The 22,552-nt window shown below is 39.7% G+C and overlaps 1 protein-coding gene across 2 annotated transcripts in view; it reads left to right on the top strand.

Annotated features, from left to right (window-relative positions):
* Positions 1–22,552, top strand: part of galnt7 (UDP-N-acetyl-alpha-D-galactosamine: polypeptide N-acetylgalactosaminyltransferase 7) — a 34,442-nt gene that overhangs the window by 4,210 nt on the left and 7,680 nt on the right. The window contains exons 2-7 of one of the 2 annotated variants that reach the window (XM_034120899.1): positions 13,358–13,469; positions 18,151–18,469; positions 19,207–19,373; positions 19,908–20,038; positions 20,183–20,262; positions 21,626–21,808. In XM_034120899.1, the coding sequence (XP_033976790.1) occupies positions 13,358–13,469; positions 18,151–18,469; positions 19,207–19,373; positions 19,908–20,038; positions 20,183–20,262; positions 21,626–21,808 (992 nt within the window). Of the gene's footprint in view, positions 1–13,357; positions 13,470–18,150; positions 18,470–19,206; positions 19,374–19,907; positions 20,039–20,182; positions 20,263–21,625; positions 21,809–22,041; positions 22,225–22,552 lie in introns of both variants that reach the window. The other variant, XM_034120898.1, reaches the window with a different exon arrangement.

Genomic DNA, 22,552 nt, shown 5'->3' with positions numbered 1-22,552 from the left:
ACTGTGTCAATGGCTTAGCAGTCCGAAACACGTTTACACATTTAAACAGTCGTGGTAGATACCTTGTTTGGGAGACATTCCTAACGAAATGAAGTGCCAATCTCAAAATATTATTGAAACTTAGTCATTTTATGTTCGTCAGCTTGCCAGCTGGATTACAATGCTAACCTACGTTTGCTAGTTGTTCAGTGTAATATGCTATAGGCTACTATACTATACTATACTATACTATGAACAACAGATAGTGGTTCATATTAGGCTATCAAGAACATGTTTACAATTGCAATCTTATACGGGTAGTCTGCTACATTCATTGTAGCTGGCATAACAACAATGTTTTCCCGAGCAAACTCATGTCTAGCTCCGTTGTTTAGCTCGGTAGCATACACGCTAGGAACGCCAGCTATAATGTAATTACGTTTCGCGACTGACCGTACGGTAAATCACCCGGAGTATACTGTCTATGAGTATTTCGTGTGTGAATGCAGACATTCTCCTGCTATGAGATACATGTATGTAAGGCCATCTGCTGATATTGGAGTTGATATATGGAAATGCTAGCAACTTAGTTAGCCCAGTTAGCACTGTGTCAATGGCTTAGCAGTCCGAAACACGTTTACACGGTTAAACAGTCGTGGTAGATACCTTGTTTGATAAATACACAAATAACAATGCAAACTTACAGGTTGTGTACCTGAATCTTCCCCTGCTCCAAACGGTCCAAACAAACTAGGAATAGCATCGTCCTTCAGTTTCAAATGCTGTGCATATCTGGCCTCAAACTGGGCAATGTTTTGGAAGCTTTCGTCTGTGAAATGCCGCGCACACAGTAACGTTCTTCGAACCTCTGAAGGAACAGTGTTAAACAGAAATTTCAACCACTGACTTCGTCGTGGTTCTTCCGTCGGTAGGAGAAACAGCTCAGATTTCCCCTCACATTTCAGGAAACAGGTCCTTGGCATTGGCATGACTGGATAGATTGTGAACTGAACCAGAGCTTCCAACAGTAAATGTTAGGCTGGCAGAGGGTGCGGCCAGCGCCGCTGGGTGTGGCCATAGCTCTTCCGGATTGGTCCATTTTGTTCCCGGAAGAATCAAATGGACAGTGACGTATCTCCAACGAGGCGTTTTGGGGAGGTATTTTCTGTGTTAGAGTTTTACTCGCTACAGGGTGTACTTTGAGGGTTTTGACTATGCACACCATTTACATGCATAAAAACCTTCATAACACACAAGGGGACGGGTAATAACCGGAAAAGCATGACACCTCTCCTTTAACCTGTTAAGCCCCAAGCCTGTTTTTCAGGTCTCAGGCTCGAAAATGACATTTCCAGAACAAACTAGAGAATGCAATTTCTGAAGAAATTGCTAGTGGGAATGCTTTATGCTGAAAAGCTGACGCTAAACTGCTATGCTGAAATGTAATGTGTAAGAAGAAAGTGAAGAATTTAGATTGAAATGATACATGAACACTGGGGGCTTGAATGTGTGATGAGTGAAGAAAAGAAAGTAAAAAGGCTTGGAAAAGCAGCAGAATATTTGAACTGCAAACTTTTGAACTAACTTGATGGCGAATGATCTGTCGCCATGGCAACGGCATTTGATGACACCCCATAATACGCTTAGATGCGTTGATGGCTACATCGTTACCAAACCTGTATTTTGAAGGAGAGAGAGAGAGAGCGAGCGCGCGAACTGGAGTGATGACATCATCGTGTTCCATTACACAGGTGTTTATAGTTGAGCTAACGAGCTCTGTAGTGATCAAAGGTTTGCATTGTTCTGAATGAGAGATAAAGCTCTTACATGTGAACGTTTTGTGGAAGAACCATAACAGATATCTGTGAAATTTCAAAACGTGAAGCATGTCAAGGATGTTGAGTATCTGAAGTGTAATTTTTGTGTACTTTCGGGTTAATAATGTGGCCTTTTTGGCAGTTTAACTAAAGGTGTGCGGCTGCTGCTGTGAGGAAATATCAGCCTGAAATTACAATGGGTTTTAATGGAGACATGTTGAACGTTTTTGTCACTTCATGCCCTCAAGAGGCATTTTGTTTAATTATTTTTGCTTAATTATTTGTCATTTTTCAAGCTACGAGATGTTTTCCTACGTTTGTCATGAAACATTATGTCTCAGGAATGTAGGGTTTGGGAATTATGGCAGTTTTAAAAAAAAAAATATGAAGGCAAATTTCAAGATTTCCTACCCTCTAGCTGTGACATCACGCACTCTAGTTAATTTTAAAATCTGAAGAAAGCCTCTTTAACAAGGTCTGAACAATGTTTAATATCTCTAAAAGTAAGAATCAGATTTAAAAGTTGTGTTACACGAATAATGTCAGAAAGATGTCCTGAAAGTATGAAAGTTAGCAGTTGAAGTCGCATGAAGATTGTTCAAGTCTGAAGATTTTCTCCATTGACTTCAATGGTTAAAAATGTGATGAATTATGGGATGTATCTCTGGAATTATGAAAGTTATGAATGATAAAAGTAATAGCCATCGATTCCCGACCGAGCTGAACGTTTTGATGTTTGAACGGAGTTTCTGCGATGTTGAATGCAGGAGGAGAAGAGGGCCAAAATAAGTCGGTGGAATAATAAACTTTTTGTCCGTAGCATAACATATAGTTGGAATGCTGTATCAGCATTCCCACTAAACTACAGCTCAGTGAGGTAAGGGACTCTCTGAGAGTTTAGATAGTTAACTTTAGTCTAGTTATCTCAGTGAGTCTCAAACGGTTTGGTCACCATTTATGAGAATAAATGAAAAACAGTTATGAAATACTATATGACAGTAAAACAAGAGTACAGTTTAAAAGGTGAGTGATTTGTAAAATATCCATAAAGAAAAAGAAAATCTGTGTACAGTTCTGTTTCATATGGATGTTGAGAGATGTATCCATCGATCTCTTCATTTTGCTCTCAAAGTGCACCAGATTGATGAATTTTAATAAAAATCTTCCCGGGGGAGCATGCCCCCGGACCCCCCTAGAGGAGGGGGGTCCCCCCCCCCCCAAAATATAATTTTACCTCTGCTTACACCTAGGCCTATATGCCATTTTATATGCTGTGAGCTGATTATCGAGCCTTCATTGTAAGAGTCGCGGGTACACTGTGTATGTGCGTATTCCACTGTAGCGCCCGGTACATTAATGGGAAACCCTAGTTTGTACTTGTTCAATACATTTGTAACACTGTACACATGAACGTTTCTTTTTTCGGTTCACCAAAAAAGAAATCTCACTCCAAGCTGAACTCAAATGTTGGCAGCCCTGCTGTATAGGACATCTCGATATCTAACTTCGCTAAAATCTTACATTATCCTAGTGATTTAGTGACAAATCCTTCAGGTCACAGGGGTTCTCAAAGTTGACCCATATTGGACGACCACCCCTCCTAAAGACACAGATAATAAAATTAAAATAAACATAGTCTGTTTTTGGCAATCATTTGAAAGCTAACAAAACCGTTAATCCACAATTGGAAAACAAAACTTGTAAACTCTTGCTTTTCTTTTTTGCTTTTTTTTGCTTTCTGACAAAAATGCCCAGTAAAGATCATGTTCTGGGCTGGATATAGTTAACAGTGATGGGATCTTTGGAGTTTTAAAGTAAAAAAAGAGTGGGTGGTTTCTGTCAGTATTGTATGCGAGTACATTAGGCCATGCAGTATGCAACGATCTCATAAGTTGTGATCATGAACCCCATGGTCAGGAAGAATTGTTACTTTTATATAAAACTCTTTGCAAGGCGGCAGTATTTTGATGTTTCTACCCAATCAATCTACTCTTCTGGAGACACATGAATGGGTGAAAGGGTGAACAAACAAGCTGCCTCTTCTTCTCCACATAACACATATTGTAATTATGAATACCTTTTGTTAAGCACATGAGCAGATAGTCTTATGTATATCGCTTTCTCGTTCTCAACATTAAGTTTACTCAATGGTACTGATGATCAATGTTCTATTTTTGTGTGGAGACCTTTTTTTCTAGATTGATATTAGCTTCCTCAACCATGTCTACAGTTACAGGCCATGCAGAAAGTCACAAGTCCTTGCCACTAAAGAAGAATTAGGATTGTTGTGGGATTTAGCACACAAAGACTGTAAATAGTTATTATTATTTATTACAAGCCATATTTTGACTGATCATAACTTTATTATTAACAGTCAGTACGTAGACCTTCTTTATTATATTTTATTTATCTATTTATGTAGGGATTGCACCCTCACCGTCTGGGCAATCCATTCAATTTTTACTGTGTTTTGTCTTGAATTATGCTTATAATGGAAAAGGTTATACTTGTCAAACACTGAACAGGACTCAACTCTAAAACAATTAGGCTACAAGAATTATGTTCACAATTTTCATTATACAGTTTTTGGAACCTGCAAATTGATTTCATACAGGTATTTAAATAATATGGTCAGCTGTGTCATGTAACTAACTACATTACTATGTAAGTATTCTACTTATTTCAAGTAATTACCTTATAAACCTTAGCCCAACAGACATTTTTACTGAATAGATCAAAAAGCATCATGATGTAATTCAAAGTAACATCCGACGGGGGCTAACAGTTGACGTAAACTAACTCTCCTCCCGCGAATTTCAGCATGGATTTGTTGTTCACAATTTAGCATTACAAGCGATATGGAGGTCTTCCTCATGACGTGTAAAGTGTTAGTTTGCTGATCAAATAATCACAAGTCAAGTTGGAAGAGGGAGAGGTGGATGCGCTTACAGCAAATGAAGCTTGTTTTTTGCCCTGTCCACCTTTCCTTCCCTAAGATCTGCAACAGCAGTTCTGTCCCTCTTGATGCTGCTTTATGAATCAATTAAAGATTTCATAAAGGCATTTTCGGTCTTTATGAATCTGCGATGGTATGCCACTAAATGGCCTCATGAAGATAAGACACTTCCGATGTGTAGAGAAGCAACAAAACATTTTTTTACATTTTTTTGGATTATTACTTAAAGGTGGGGTATGTAATTTATTTCAGAAACACTTTTTGTTATATTCCATGGAATGGTCTTAACATCCCGATAGCAATGAATATATGAAATGCTTTGAGAATAAATACATTAAAAAATGTCATCTGTGGAAGCCGTAATACTGTAAAAAGCACGACCAATCATCTGAGCCGGCCCGGCTAAAATAACTGGAGGGCCTACCTGCCTGTCAGCCTTCCATCTGTGCAGAAATTTATCTTGTGCCCTCATTGGTCATGTGCGTGTTGTGGAGATATCCAGCATAACACAACAGGAAAGAATGAAACAGAGAGGAATCAATAAAACACAAACACAGATATAGCTGATAAGTAATTATTATTTAGTTGTTGCAACAAACAAACAATAATGGGAAGTACATCACCTGCTGCCACAGCAGCCAATCGTGGAAATGCTCCCCAGAACAGAAGAAACACAGGCCTAGATATACTTTTCTAAATGACACACGAACATGTTCCCCAAACATGTTTAACGCACGCACATTTTATCATGCAGCCAACCACACAAATGTCACATGTTTTTCTCTCTGAAAGCTATACCTGTATATGTTTAAACGTCATCATCTCATGACATCCTTAGGATTAGTTAACTAACAAAGGTTAACTGTTTTTATAACCTGAGGCCTTCTCTGAACTTCCTATACCCTTGGTGTCAGCTCACTTAAAATGAATACATCTATTGATAATTCAGAACGACCATTGTCTCTCTAACTGTGTGTGACCCAACTCAGTAACACACATCATATGGAATACCATGTGATCATTAATGAATATCAGAAATACGCTGTATTAAACATTCTGCCATAACACTCCCTCCTTTTATTAATTAAGATCACTTAATCAAAAAAGATTATTATTACAAGTAACTTACTGAGTTCCGCCCTCGAAAGCCCAAAATGACTTTCTGAAAAATATTTATCGATGGGTAATCATTTTACTCAAGGCAGAAGTCACAGGTCACATGTACTGTACCTACTCACAATAGCCAAAAAAACACCTTTTTGATTATAACAGAAAAAGTGGAAGAAAAGACAATTGCGCTAATCTACTCTACTTAAATGGAAAATCATTTAAAAAACCTCTATGCTTCAGAGGAAAAAATCTATTTGTCCCATTCAAGTTTAACAAACTTACATACATAGCCTAATAACAAAGCAACATACAATTAATACTTGATTATACATAATGAAAAATCTTTCAAAACACTTATAGCAAGATGTAACTGTCGTCCATCCTTTTCTACTTCTGTTATATTGTCCAGTAATCACTTCTTCAGGATGTGCACGTTCCGATCTCCATGCGTAGCCTTTAGATGGAATATTTATCTTAGCCTTCATGCTGTAATGTCCCATCTCATAGCAAAATCCCTTGATGACATCTGAAGCAACATCATTACCATTTGAATTGGACGGAACTGTAGTCAGAAAACTGAGACTTCAGTAAAAGAACAGTTAACGGTGGATCTTCTATATGTTCTCTGGAGTGTTGAGATTACTAATATACTTGGCTGTAAATCATCTCAGAAGTTTTGGGTTTTGTACTTCGTGTTGACCCAAACCCATAAGACAATAGCAGTAGAAGAATAGCTGGAAGTCATCCAGCTGCCTTCATTGACACTCCTGTCTGCCTCAGAATGATCCATCTTCCCTCCTCAAGATTGCAAGGGGAAAAACAGCTTTGGCCTGGGTAGAAAATAGCACTTGCATTCTGGGTTAACAGCCTACAGTCGACCACTAGGTCTTAGAGTCTTATCTATCATTTTTAAACTTCTTGAAACCATGAAATGTTGTTTGCGTTGTGTTTTTACTTACCCACAATTTCCTAAACACACAACAAACATCTCCTGCAACATTGTTCAGCCATGGTGCTGAAACCAATCAGATCTCAACTTCGAACAATACATTTAATCATACGTCTTAGCAGAACCCAATCTGAGAGCTTGACCATGTAGGAAAAAGTTTTTTTTAGGCGACAAGTTTCATTTGCCCTCTGGATCATGTGAGGGTTAAAAGATTCACGTGACAAGAATTCAAAGAAATCTGAAACCAATGTGTCACAGAAGAAATAATGAAAGATTTCAACTGGGATGGAAACAAAATATTATCAAATACATCTTAAAATTAAATTACTAAATTGAACAATAAACCCATTATACCCCTCCTGGAAACATTGTCCTCCAACCCATAGAGACCATGTTTCCCCAAGTAAGATACTTCAGAGTACCCATCTTCACATACAATGTTATTTCAAAGTCCTATGACTCATCATCAGGAACACCTAAAACAAAGGATGAAAAAACAAAAACTTTCTCCTGTCAAAAAGAATCAACAATGTTAAAAATCAAGCTACATAGTCATCAAGTCATGCAGGGATCATGCAGAGTCAGACAAAGTTCATGCGTCATGTCTCACAATGGTTCAACAATGGCATAGTCAGAAAACCATTGCTAAAAGCATTGTGTGCATCCCAAAATAAAATCACCTTTTGTCGGTGGGTCAGTTTTACTGTAACAGTCAGGAATTGACAAATCAATTCACATTCATTCAGTCTTTGCAAAGTCTAAGTCAGTCTCGAGATCTCATGTCCTATAATAGTGCACTTTGATATTCTACCAGCTGGAGTTTTTAATCAGTGACATCATTGTGTTGATGTCAAACAATGCAACACAGTTTTTCCCGTGTTCGCAGCACAATTTTCTTCAGATGTTTAAACAAACAAATTATCAATAAACTTCATTAATGTACTGCCCCTAGGAAACACAAAGCCTGACAAATGTTCATGCAAGGCATTCCTAAGTGAACCTGCAGATAACGGCCTTTTTAATTAATATTCCAAATTAATCAATAATAATAACAATAATCCATTTTAATCAATTTGTTTACCCTTAGAAGTGAACATATCCCATAATGTTTCACCAGGATGTTAAACTAAGCTTTAGCCAATCAATCATTATTACTGTATGAGATTTAACTGGTGATTGAACAAACAAAGCCTCTTTGTTTACGACATGCAAACACATGTTTTCCAAGTTCAGCATCAGCCTTTGTTACTCTAAAATTACGTTTGAAATAGGAACATTAGAAATGGAACAAATATTAAATCTTCAGAAATGTTCTTAACAATTGGAGAGTAATGCCATCTCTCCATCTAGGAAATAGCCAACATGTTTAAAAAAATGTCAGATATATAAAAATAAGCCTAAATACTCCTTTACTATCAAAGTCTAAAGCTAGACCTAAGGTGAACAGTTTTGGTAATGGACAATTTAATCTAAAAACAAAACAAAATTGGACTCGTGTTTTTGTTATTTGTTCTTCAAAACACATTAGTAAATACTTTGTAAAGTTATTCACAATATAACTAACCCTCTCTAGTATATCAAATCCGTTCTTCTTTAACCAGACACTATTTCCCTATTTATTTTTAGTTCATGATAACAATGGTATAACGACCACACGTTTTACCCATAGCTAGTTTATATGTCAAGATTATTATGTGTGACATAATAATCAGATGTCTAGTATGCTAAACAAGGATATTAAACTTTAATCTTTTCAGTATTCCAGACCATCGTTAAACAAGCAGCCTCTTTTCTTAAACACTAAACATAATGTTCTGCACCACCCTCTGGAAAACTCTTGCACAGTTATGCTATAAAATCATTGCATAATTTCTTCAGAGTCTGACCAGTCTGAGAAAAGCCTGTCTCAAGATCTTGTCATAATGAGAACAGTCAGTGATTCGTTGTCCTCTGCAGCTGTAGTCAGTGGCAGGGTCCCCAAAAAGCTAGAAACGGCCCTGGTCAGTGGGCTCAAGGAAACTCTCTCTGGCATCTGGAGAGAAGGAAACTCTTGGATCAATGTGGTACAATCAGCAGACACACGTTGTCCTCTGCACAGTAGAAATCCCCCAAAACTGCAGTTCCTCTTCACACCACTGTTGCCTTGACAACGAGGCACAAGCAAAATGTCAAAACCTCCTCAGAGATGCGTTCTTTGCACACTTCTTCTGTTTCTGTAGTGAGCAACATTTCACCAACACACTGATTCAGAGTACAACCCAAAGGTGGCGCATAACTATCCAGTGCTGCTGTAATCACAGCCAATCAGCTACTAGAGAAACACTCAATTTAAATCTCTCCCCCAACGGGTTACAAAATGGCTGAGTGTCTATATGGTCAGGAATGCTGAAACATGTGAATGTTAAAACAAACTAACGGTGGTAGTTTACCCAGATTCTTTACTTCGTTAAAAGTAGTAAAACTAAACTGTAAAATCTCTTTTGTCTAGTTGACGTCCTGCTTTTAAATTCTAGTCAGGAAAATAACATAAACATCATCTTTAAAATCTTCTTAAATTCGAAACTAAAAAGGTATTAATTCTCCACCATGATCCATTTTAACATCAAAGTCTATAAAAACTGATGATTTATCTTTAAAAACCATGAGGAATGACAGTTCTCATAAAACACTATTCTTCTTTACTTCAGTTCTAAGTCAATGAGCAAAACAAGGAAACCCTCCTTAACCACTATAGACTCATCTTTTATCTATTTGCTTATTCTATTCATTTTCTAATTGTTTATCCAAGTTGTGTTACAAGCATGGTTAGGTTGTAATAATACAAAACTAACTGTATTCAGCGCTATATTTGAAAAACAAGTAATCTAATTACAGTTAATGAATATATTTTTGGAACACTTAAAGGAATTCTTGGTGGAAAAGTTTCCTCACAAAATGTAATCTTCATTACTAAAGCTGAAACCTACAGAAATCATCACGGAACAGTTTTCTTTATCACTGTTTCAATAACAACAAAGAAGGCATTGTGAAAACTCCCACTTTGAGAACATCTCAACACTTTATTCCATCTAAGCATGAATGTTTATGACAGACACGCCCTATTAATCCAAAACGGTCTTTAATGATATCAATTGTGAACTTTCCTAACATTAATTGTAAATTCAACGTATGTTCTCTTTAGAACAAAGATAGGATAGTTGCAGCTGAAACTGGTTAATAGCAACTTTCTGTTAACCTAGATAAGCATGTTGTTCTTATATCTAGTAAATACATATATTTTTATTTTATGTTACTCATAAAACAGTAAACCATAGGAACTTTTCCAGAATAATAGTTAACTTTATATAACTTTTACTCTCTCTAGACTTTTCAAAACATCTTAATTCTAGGTGAAAATAAAACTAAATCTTTTTATTTCAATATAGCTACTTCATATACTCAGTAAATCTCTTTTTACTTTCCCTTAATGTTACTGTATGAAATATAATTAAGTACAATTCTTAGTTAATGACAAATACCATGAAATTCACAATGCAATGCAATGGTAACAATCAGTTCTCAATACTTCTCATAAAATCCACAATGTGACGTAACTGTATCCTACAAAAACTATGCTAAAAACAACAAATCATTGTTTCTTATTTATTTCAATATATGTACTACATCAAATCACACATTGATCTATTAATTTTCAATGTATTCACTCCAACTTCAGATCACTCATTGATCTTTCACTTCTTCTTTTTTTTAAACTCAACACTCAGCAGCCTTCTTTCAGGCATCAAAGAAAAGAACAAGCAGACTCACTCCGGGCTGCTTGCTCTCACAGCCGACAATTAGAGCATCTCCTCTTTTACAGAATCGGGAGAAGGGGGGAAATACTTTCACAGACAAATACAGACACACCCCGGCTGGAGCTCTCAGCCTTTTCAGGAGAAGGGGGCTTCTTAGACCAATTAACAACAAACTATGGTATACCAAAACATTTAGCGCTTTATACTGAGTCTCTAACTCATTACGGCCTGACAAAACATGGTTTCCTCCACTTTTGTATTTTGTGAATTCACAGAGCTTTTTATATTTTTAACCCCCTCGACTCAGATCGGGCTTATTAATCTCTTAATTACCGAACGGACCGGAACAGGCATGACCCTCCACCCTGTTTTTGTGCACTTGGCTCGCAAAGCAAATTTGTATTCCTCAGCCAATAAATCTCTGAACCTTAAGACAAATCATCAGGATCTTCTCAGGCAGAATTCAAGACTACGAGCAAATACAGTGATTCCTCCAGCATAACATGTCCTTACGGCTAGCAAAGATCATATTCCCTCAGTCAAACCCTTAGCTTCTCAGGTAGACTACGAGCAGAATACAGTGATCTCTCCAGTATAAACATTTATCAACATAAAACAAGACCTTTACGAATCAACAATGACAACCAGCAGACAGAACAATCAACAAATATATCTCAGCCATAGCTGTGCCTTAACTCCACTCCTCTGCCTTTTTCCTCTTAACCAATACAACTTCAAAAGTCATTTCATTCCAAATACGTTTTGCTTACTGTGAGTTGGTATTTCCTCTGTGGAAGTCTCAAGTCTGGTTTCTCAATTCCTTGAGATTTTACCACAGCTTTCTATGTAGCTGCCTGATCAGGGTGAGTTGAGACCTCCAGAGAAGGAACACAGCAACCCCCAGCATTGGCAATCTCGGTAGGACCTCCAAGATGTTGTGGAGATATCCAGCATAACACAACAGGAAAGAATGAAACAGAGAGGAATCAATAAAACACAAACACAGATATAGCTGATAAGTAATTATTATTTAGTTGTTGCAACAAACAAACAATAATGGGAAGTACATCACCTGCTGCCACAGCAGCCAATCGTGGAAATGCTCCCCAGAACAGAAGAAACACAGGCCTAGATATACTTTTCTAAATGACACACGAACATGTTCCCCAAACATGTTTAACGCACGCACATTTTATCATGCAGCCAACCACACAAATGTCACATGTTTTTCTCTCTGAAAGCTATACCTGTATATGTTTAAACGTCATCATCTCATGACATCCTTAGGATTAGTTAACTAACAAAGGTTAACTGTTTTTATAACCTGAGGCCTTCTCTGAACTTCCTATACCCTTGGTGTCAGCTCACTTAAAATGAATACATCTATTGATAATTCAGAACGACCATTGTCTCTCTAACTGTGTGTGACCCAACTCAGTAACACACATCATATGGAATACCATGTGATCATTAATGAATATCAGAAATACGCTGTATTAAACATTCTGCCATAACATGCGCGTTCGTGTGTGTTGGAGGAGGGGCTCTGTAAGGAAGTCTGTAAGGAAGTGGCAGATCTTTTCCGGTTGTGTATTTTCAAATTCTAGCGCACTCGAGCTGGTTTCTCCAAATGACATACCCCACCTTTAAGCTGTCCATGATTGGTGGACTTTCCTTGGTCAATTTCAGTTCAATCAATAGGTGCCTTTGTTATGTTAATGTGTCATTGTAAATCACCAAATTCAAATATGACCAAAGCAAAAGCACTACTGCAGATCAGTGGAATAGTTTAAAACCATTGGCAGGAGTGTGCATTGCGTCAGCTGTCTGCTTGGGTATGTGCATTAAAACAAACAAATGGGGAGCCACTCCTACTGTGTGTGTATAAATTGCTGAGTTATAATCTGAGCTTTATGGGGGTCTTTAAAACTAACGCACACACACGCACGCACGCACACACACACACGCACGCACGCACGCACGCACGCACACACACAGCAACAGCAGCCCTCTACTTGCTACAAACTTAAATATGAAAAGGTTCAACTACACATAACACATCATCTCGGCTTGCGCAGCACGCTCACAGGCATAGATTGCGCACCTGGAGGTGAAGTGCAGGCATATTGTTATTCAAGAGAGAATACGATGCGTAGTTCTTTTGGAAAACATGTTTTTCTTTTAGCCTATTTACCTCGTTAACGTAAATAACACTCATTACATTGACACATGCATTATTTGTGATTAAAATAATGGTTGTTGGTAATGTATTAGTGACCCCCACGGATGTATGATTTCACTGCTTTCATAGGAGCTCAGGCGCCTCCTTATGGGAGCTCAGCTCCCATTGGCTCCCACATAACTCCAACCCTGAATTGCTCCAATAGTGCTACTAGTGGTCAACAGTTTCCCAGGGTTTCCTTTTCCTAAACATTTTGCTGTTTAAGGTTGTCTAAATGTCTTTAACATACAGTACATGTGGAAGCTTTAAAAGTTAAACCAAATAGTGAATAAAACCCACAGAGAAATATGTAGCCTGCGTTCACCCCCCTCTGTTAGTGATTACTTGTGACAGGCTCTAAATATATAAATGATACACAGAGCTGTTATGTGCTGAGCCAAATGTGCATCATGCTCCCATTATGTTGGTCCATAGCCATAATTAATCATGTTGTTCTACTTTTTTGAATTCATTTCTTTATGGCTGCATGTTCAACCACTGTATTATTCTCTGTTGTTTCCCTCCATACAGGATGACAGTGTGCTGCCCAAGGGAGACCTAGCGGATCAGTTTAAGCCTGTGGTGCCCTGGCCTCATGTTGAAGGGATGGAGGTCGACCTCAACTCCATCAGACTCAAAAATGGTGAGAACCAGTTCCATTACAAATAAATAAACCCAGCTCCTACATTCAAGAGAATAAGAATCTGATTTTTAACTTAATTTCATCAAATTAATGTAACCCAATGGAACGTGTCAAAGTAATGCAATATTCTAATTACATTTAATTGGGGTTTAATCTGCCATAGTTCATTTTTTATTTCAGAAAGAAAAATACAAAATCCCCAAATATTTCCCATGCCCATGTTGATGTTTTGAAATTCAAAACGTTTAATCCTTTGGTAGGAGGAAATTGGTGCTACTAGATACTACAAATGTTCAACTCTTAAAACATTTGCTGTTTTTAACTGATAAAACAACGCAGACATGTATTTACCAGCCAAAGCCCTAGTGGCTGATAATAAAGCAAACCAAGTCAACAAAGGGATTTGGTTCAAGGAAATATCTGTAATGTGGTACCAAATCACCAGGGGCCTCATTTATAAAGCCTTGATTGACGTGGGAAGGTTGCTTACGTAGGACAAAGCAAATAAATACACACAGACATTTTCCGATTCATAAAAGACTTGCGTACGGCACATCCAAGCCGGTTTCCCTTTATAAATCACAATCAACTTGAAATGCGGCGCAGCTTTTGCGGGCTTCACGTAACGCCCATATTTGCCTATAAATAGTCAAAGAAACGCCCATTCATTCATTCATTTTGACTGACTGCATGAAGAAGATCGCAGGAAATGAGGACAGAACAGCTAAAAAAGACATCTCACACCGTGTCAGATTTTGGTTATTTTGGGGAGGTCGAGATAAATCATATTGTTTGGTGGATGCAGTTTGAACCAGAGTAGCAGCATGGAGGTCGGATCGTCACCAAAATAAATAAATAAGTGGTCCGAAAAAAGTTAATGACAAAAAAAATACACATAACCTTCCTCAGGCAGTGTGTTTGTACCGGGGACAGGAGACACCCCCTTGATGAGAAACTGTAAGAAATGATCGGGGAATCCCTCCGGAGTGTAGTCATGACGACTGGATCTGAATTATTTTGTTGTATTTGGTGGTTTGTGTTCCAGCTGTCGATCAGCAACTATATATCCATAATCCACCAGTTAAAGGAAATACAATGTGTTGTGTTATATTAGCTGTACAATTTACCACATATGGTGTTCTTAGTTTCCATACCTCCTGTGTTTTACGAGCGACTTATCAAGTAGGCTATTGGCGAACGGCATTAAACATGATTAAACATGATAGTATATAAAACCATGCTCGTATCTATACAACCTATAGAAATGCAAAACGGCGTCAGTTTAAAGATCCCATGTCATGGCCATTTCCACTGATCATAATTCCATTGTTGAGGTATACTAAAATAGATTTATACTGTGCAATTTTCCAAACTCACATTGGTTTCGCATACAGCATCTCTGTAAAGTATGTGTATTCACCGGTATTCACTCTCTGTCCTAAACGGCTCGTTGGAGCTCTTGCCCCCCCCCTCCCTGTGAGCCCAGTGTGCTCCGATTGGTCAGCTCGGCCACTCTGTTCTGATTAGTCAACCACCAGAGAGGCTCCGCCCATGTCTAACAGTAGGGATGTCCCGATCACCTTTTTTTGCTCCCGATCCGATTCCGATCATTTGATTTTGACAATCTGCCGATACCGATTTTTCCCGATCCGATCTTTATGCAATGCATTAAGAGGAAAAAAAAGGTAACAGATAACGGCTGGTCATCCAACGCGATGAATTCAGCTATCTTGGCTGTTATTTTTTTGGCCTTTTCACTGTTCTGGGGTAGTTTCTCTTTCCTTTTAAAAGTCTCTGAAAGTGTCGGTTGTTTCAGTGCCGTTACCTGAGTGGCCGCTGTGTACTCGTCGTGTTGTTGTTGGTGGTGTTAGATTGGTCATGTTGAACGTAGCTCTGTTCTTTCCACCACGCGGAACCTCCGCCTTGCAAACATTGCATCTGGCTGTTACACTGCCTTCGCTTTCAATTTTATAATACTTCCAAACTCCTGACATTTTCTCTGTCCCGACTCCCGAGTCACCAGCTGAACGTAGCCTCTTGTTAGCTTACTGCTACTATTAGACACTGCGCCCACTCTGTTGCCAGATTTGAGAGAAATAAGCAACCAGGTCTATGAAAACAAGCCCAAAAGAAGCAACACATACATGATGTTGTGTAATTTTAACCCAAAACTAAGGCCTCAGGATGACTTTAAGACGTGAACATGGTCATTTTTGTTTTGTAACATTAAATAAAATGTATAAAAATATTTTATAAAAAAATTCCGATCCCCGATTTTTTTCTCCCGATCCCCGATCACGTGAAAATCACGTGATCGGCTCCGATCCCCGATCACGTGATCGGATCGGGACATCCCTATCTAACAGTGCTTTTTTCGGCTCGCTGTGAGCGGAACATCAGTCTTATAATGGCGTCGGTACAGCCGTATATTTTATACGCTAACTAACCGAACTGTACCTACAACTGTTGTTATAGAGGAGTAAGTTATTTTTACCTGTAATAAACTACTACTGTTTGATGAGAAATCAAATCATGGTTTGCTATATATGAATGATATGTTATAGGAGCAAATAATTCAGGGAAGAAAGGATAGGCCTACTAAGTATTTCCATTAAACTTTATTTTTAGAAATGTACAAAATGAACATAAATATACATATATACACGGTATATCATCCATTCCTCCCCATTGTCGGCATCTTGCCTATCGCAGCTTTGTAAGCTGCTGCCGGGGCTTTTTAGGACGAGGCATCAGAGTGGGTCATCCCGTGTGTGTGTTGTCCGCCAGATACGCCAGGAGTTTCCTGATCTGGCTGGACGAAATCAAATGCAAATAACAAAATATTAGAGAAACTTAGTTGTTTTAGATTCGTTAGTAGTAGTTGTGGTAGGAGTGTGTATCTATCTAATCTATCTATCTAATCAATACAGTTAGCTTGCCAGCTAATATGCTAACCTACGTTTGCTAGTTGTTCAGTGTAATATGCCAATCTACTATGAACAACAGCTAGTCTAGGCTAGCAAGAACATGTTTACAATTGCAATCTTATACGGGTAGTCTGCTACGTTCGGTCATTCATTGTAGCTGGCATGAAAACAATGTTTTCCCTAGCATGTCTAGCTCTAGGTAGCCTTGTTGTTTAGCTATGTAGCATACACGCTATGAACAGTAGCTCGGTAGCATACACGCCAGGAACGCCAACTATAATGTACTGACCGTACGGTAAATCACCCGGAGTATACTGTCTATGAGTATTTCGTGTGTGAATGCAGACATTCTCCTGCTATGAGATACATGTAAGGCCATCTGCTAACATTGGAGTTGATATATGGAAACGCTAGCAACTTAGTTAGCCCAGTTAGCACTGCTCGCACACACACACACTGCTGGAGGAGCAGACAGGCTTGGCGATACAGCTAGAACAAGCGAAACTCATCCTGAGCACACACAAACACTCACAGCCGAAGTAAAAACAATAAGTGTGGCTTGATATTGAGTAAGAAAAAGGTTTATAACGCTGTGAGCATGGGTCTGCGGAGAGCATTTCAACGTAATAGTCGGAAAAACGTTTACCCATTTAAACAGTCGTGGTAGATACCTTGTTTGATTTAAACATCATAAATACACAAACAACAATGAATACTTACAGGTTGTGTACCCGAACTCCCGCTGGTCCAAACAAAGTAGGAACAGCATCGTTCTTCAGTGCCCTACGCTGTACATATCCGGCATGAATCCTGAAAGGTTTTGGGAAGCTTTGTTACGTGAAAGGCTGGCAGAGGGTGCGGCCATAGCTCTGGGCGTGGCTACTGGGTATCCCTACGTAGCGATACCCAGGAAGTAAACAATGGAAAATGAGAAATCTCCAACGAGGCGTTTTGGGGAGGTATTTTCTGTGTTAGAGTTTTACTCGATACAGGGTGTATTTTGAGGGTTTTTGACTCTGCAGACCGTTTACATGCATAAAAACCTTCATAACACACAAGGGGACGGGTAATAACCGGAAAAGCATGACATGGGACCTTTAAAGTAATTCTGTCCTTCTGTTTACCGCATCATTTATGAGAATACATTTCTTAACAAGAGAACATAATCGAAGGGTGATCAATAACATTGCCGTATTTATTTATTTCTCCAAGTTATGTTTTTGTGTGCACTGAGGAGTCTCAAACAGGCGTTTGTTTAATCATTTAAAGATTGGCTTTAATCAATGTTTGAAAATGAATTCTTCATATTTGATAAATGAGAGGTAACATTTTATTTATGGTATTATTTCCACATATTTCTCTCCATTCTTCCTTCTGCCAACGGTGTCGCAGTTTCTCGTCTCTCCCGTTTTTGTGCTTAGTGCGTACGCATGGGTCAGAGTTTGCGTGGAGGACCGCACATTTTCCCGTCAAGTTTGTTTTTTATAAATCGCAAACATTGCGTAGAAACTGGCGTACGCCATCTTTTGAGCGTACGCACCGTTTATAAATTAGGCCCCAGGACAATCTATCTTCAGGTCATGGAAGACAAGTCTTGATGAGCCTGCAGAAACCATGTACTAAAATCTCAGTGGTATATCTCACTGTGGATACAACACAATGTAGCATTCCCTCTGAAAAGGAGGGCAATACATGAGGTACAGTTTTATGTTGTGGTATTGAGTAATCTCTTGGTTTCTGGTTGCCGTCTCCAGAAGGGGCCAACCATGTCCAGGAAGCTGAGCAGCAGCCCAACCAGAAGCAGGTGATCCAGCAGCAGTATGTGACATTCAAACCCCACACACAAACCTACACCATCCCTGTCCTGAAGAAAGGTATCCTGGGAAACTTTGAGCCCAAAGAACCTGAGCCTCCGGGGGTCCCTGGCGGTCCTGGAGAGGGAGCCAAGCCTTTTGTCCTGGGTCCAGAGTACAAAGACGCCATCCAGACTTCCATCAAAGAGTTTGGCTTCAACATGGTAGCTAGTGACATGATCTCACTGGACCGAACCATCAGTGATATACGCCATGAAGAGTGAGTTCAGCTGTTCATACTGACTACAGTCTGCCACTGTGTTTGTTCAAACTGTAATTAGCCCTGGATTACAATAACAGCACAAATTCACCAATTTGCAATCTAATCCTAATATGGATTGTTTTTTACTAATGGACCACTACACTTCCACACATCCACTGTCTGTTTAATCGTATCTCCAAAGTCATGTAATACATACAAAATTGCCCAAAAATTCCAAGTTTTAACAATGAAATGAAAGCAAACATTATGCATTATCTACAAGGGCACTTCAATAGCACATAACTCAAGGCCACATGCCTTATACTGCTGATAACATTCTCCAGACCCACAGCATTACGCTTCCATAAAGGGTTTTTCAGACCTGCTACAAAATGTAATGGGTTCTTCCTTGGCCCCAGCTACACCCTTCAACTAACTTTCAAGAATATCGGGCCTGGTGTTTTATGTAATCCCAGACCCATAGTAATGATTAACTTGTCTTCTGAACACACACACACACACACGCACACACGCACACGCACACAGAAGGCAGTAAGGTGTGACTACACAACTAACTGAACAGGCTGCCTGTAACCGGTCTGACAGATTAAAATGACACTGTTGTTACATGTATACAGTGTACAGTTCCAAACATACAGAAGTGCACTTCTGTATGTACAACATGAAGTTGAATTAGAAAATGTGTAACATAAGTGTAGCTGACCTGCCCTCTGCACTCTGTCCCACCTCTGCAGGTGTAAGTACTGGCATTATGATGACAGACTGATGACCTCCAGTGTGGTGATAGTCTTCCATAATGAAGGCTGGTCTACACTGATGAGAACCATCCACAGTGTCATCAAGCGGACTCCCAGTAGATACCTGGCTGAGATAGTCATGATAGATGACTTCAGCAACAAAGGTGGGTTTGCTTTCCTCACTTACAGTATAATGATTGGGGGTGGGGGGGGGTCACAATATGATTATATCTTGAACAATTCAGCATCAACCACAGAAAGGAGGAGCCCTCCCTTAGTACCTATGTGAGCTAAATAGCCGACCACTAACCTCTGTCACCATGGTGAAGTCACATTGTTTGGCAAGGGAATTAACAGTGTGTTCTTGGCCCACGGAGCAAAGCAACATATGATTCCCTCAGAGCCCAGGGCTCCACATCAATGCCCAGTGGAATGTCTCAGTGCACAATAAAGGGTGTGTGTGTGTGTGTTGTGTGGTGTGTGTGTGTGTGTGTGTGTGTGTGTGTGTGTGTGTGTGTGTGTGTGTGTGTGTGTGTGTGTGTGTGTGTGTGTGTGTGTGTGTGTGTGTGTGTGTGTGTGTGTGTGTGTGTGTGTGTGTGTGTGTGTGTGTGTGTGTGTGTGTGTGTGTGTGTGTGTGTGTGTGTGTGTGTGTGTGTGTGTGTGTGTGTGTGTGTGTGTGTGTGTGTGTGTGTGTGTAGAGCATCTGAAGGAGCGTTTGGTTGCTTACATCAAGCAGTGGAACGGTCTTGTAAAACTCTTCAGGAATGAGAAGAGAGAAGGACTGATCCAGGCCAGGAGTATAGGAGCACTGAAGGCCACTAAAGGACAGGTATGGTATGATCCTCGGCTCCTACTACCACAACTACTGAAACCTAACTTATACCAAGTCTGAAACACAGTTGGTAGCATTGATCAGACTGACAACATGAAATTCTTTTTAAACACAAAGGAAAACAGACATGTTGTGTTCCAGGTGCTGATCTACCTGGATGCTCATTGTGAGGTTGGAGTCAACTGGTATGCTCCACTGGTTGCTCCTATTTCAAAAGACAGGTAACACACACACACACACACCATTTTTCAAATATCATACAAGGTAGAAATTGAATAGAGCTGTACACACACACACACACACACACACACACACACACACACACACACACACACACACACACACACACACACACACACACACACACACACACACACACACACACACACACACACACACACACACACACACACACACACACACACCTGTTGATCTGGCTGTTATCCAATAGAGTTTACAGACTGCTTTATTACTTATTGCAGTCTGTTATTTTAATCATATTTCTTTTCAGCAACATTTACAATATTTTTTTATTTACACATCTGGTCCTTTTTTTTGTTAGGCAGTAGGGTACGGTTCATACAGAAAACATTGTGTTACATTTTATGCGAGAATGTATTTGACAAAGATCATCAGTAAGCTACTCTTGGTGCATGCAAAAGTAAGTAAGTGTTGGTGTCCAGTTGAATCTTGATATCTGTAATCAAATATAACCTTCTTTCAACCTCATTATATCCCTGGAGCGCAATTGGCCTTTCTAGCAAGGCGTATTATTAGGAATGGATAGACATACAGTAAAGTAACGGGGAGTGGAAGTAGAAGTCCACATTTGTGCTCTTTCCTTTATTCCTATCTAAAGGGTTGTCCTGCAGCACATTCAAAGTCATCATTATACATTTTCAGTCCTGACCAAGTGATAGAGATTTATGGATTGCTATTATTTCACAGCTGTTTTTGAGATTGTGTATATTCTTATGTATTAAATAGCTTCTGCTCTCAGCTGATGCTGCAGTATTCTGTTTCATGCAGAGTATAGTTATGCATAAGAAGGGTCTAGCCACAGGGCTACAAAGCATGGCTTCACTTTTTAATATCAGCACTACAGCGTTGAGCATTGTATCTGCTGAAACCAATTCTGCAGGTTGTATGTACTGTATATGCATCCTGCTCATTTTAGGGGAGTTTCTGTGATCTATGATGTGCACCTGAATTCATGCATTTGTCTTCAACATGAAGTTTCCTCATGTGTGAGTCCAGCCTGAAGCGCTGCTGCTGCATGCAGAACAGAAACACTGTGCTGTCAGGTTTCGTAATCACACAGACAACATTCTCAGCTGTAGAACTCTATGGACATTGAAAGCATCATCCCAGCCTAATACAGACACTGGGTATTGTGGATTAATATCAGATACTTTAAATAATATTTGTTCTTGATTTTGTATCTATCATGGGCATATATCATTATGCAGAGCCACTGCACAACACAGCACTAATCACAGCAAGTGTTGACTTCCGCTTACTATACTGTGTGTGTGTGTGTGTGTGTGTGTGTGTGTGCGTGCGTGCGTGCGTGCGTGCGTGCAGGACAGTATGCACAGTACCACTGATAGACTATATAGATGGTAATGAGTACACTATGGAGCCACAGCAGGGTGGAGATGAGGACGGCCTGGCTAGAGGAGCCTGGGATTGGAGCCTGCTCTGGAAGAGAGTTCCTCTTAGCCAGAGAGAGAAGGACAAGAGAAAACACACCACGCAGCCCTACCGGTACACACAGCATGCTAACCCTCATCCCTCTCTGTTTGTGTCTCCATCTCCCATCTCCCATCCCTCTGTCCCACCTGTCCCCTCCTCCACTGTGTCTCACGCTGTCTTGGTCTCTGAAACCCCACCGGCACTTCTGTGCGTCTTTGCCTGTTTTTCTTTCCTTCATGTACACCATCCCTACACCTCTTCCCCCCATGTGTCTTGAATGCATGGCCCCATCCCCACTCTGTCAGAACGGTGTCTACGGTGCCTCTGATCGACTCTATCAACGGCCAGAGTTACACCATGGAGCCCCAGGGTGGAGGAGACGAGGACGGCTTCGCTAGGGGAGCCTGGGATTGGAGCATGCTCTGGAAGAGAGTTCCTCTGGGAGACAAAGAAAAAAAACTGAGAAAAACTCAGACTGAGCCATATAGGTACAGAAAACCAACCCCTCCTGACTCATCTGGACAAATAATCTTCACAAGTTAGTTTATTGTATTTTAACAAGAGCAGTAAAACACAGAAACCAACTCAAAAATGAACCTGAAAAACAGAAATATTTATGCAGGGTGGAAAGGTGCCATCAGTTAATAGTTAATACAAACTCTTCAGATCTTTAAAATGTGCAAAACTTTTATACATCACATTATTTAGTTCACCCATACTGCATATTACAACTAACCAACTAAACCCAAAGTGTGCAACTCCTCTGATGGGGAGTAGCTCACTCCTGTCCTGTCTTCTGTCTGCGTGTGGGCCTCA

The sequence above is a fragment of the Trematomus bernacchii genome, unplaced genomic scaffold (genome assembly GCF_902827165.1).
Source record: "Trematomus bernacchii unplaced genomic scaffold, fTreBer1.1, whole genome shotgun sequence".
Classification (NCBI taxonomy): domain Eukaryota; kingdom Metazoa; phylum Chordata; class Actinopteri; order Perciformes; family Nototheniidae; genus Trematomus; species Trematomus bernacchii.
This window is presented reverse-complemented; position numbering and strand designations above follow the sequence as displayed.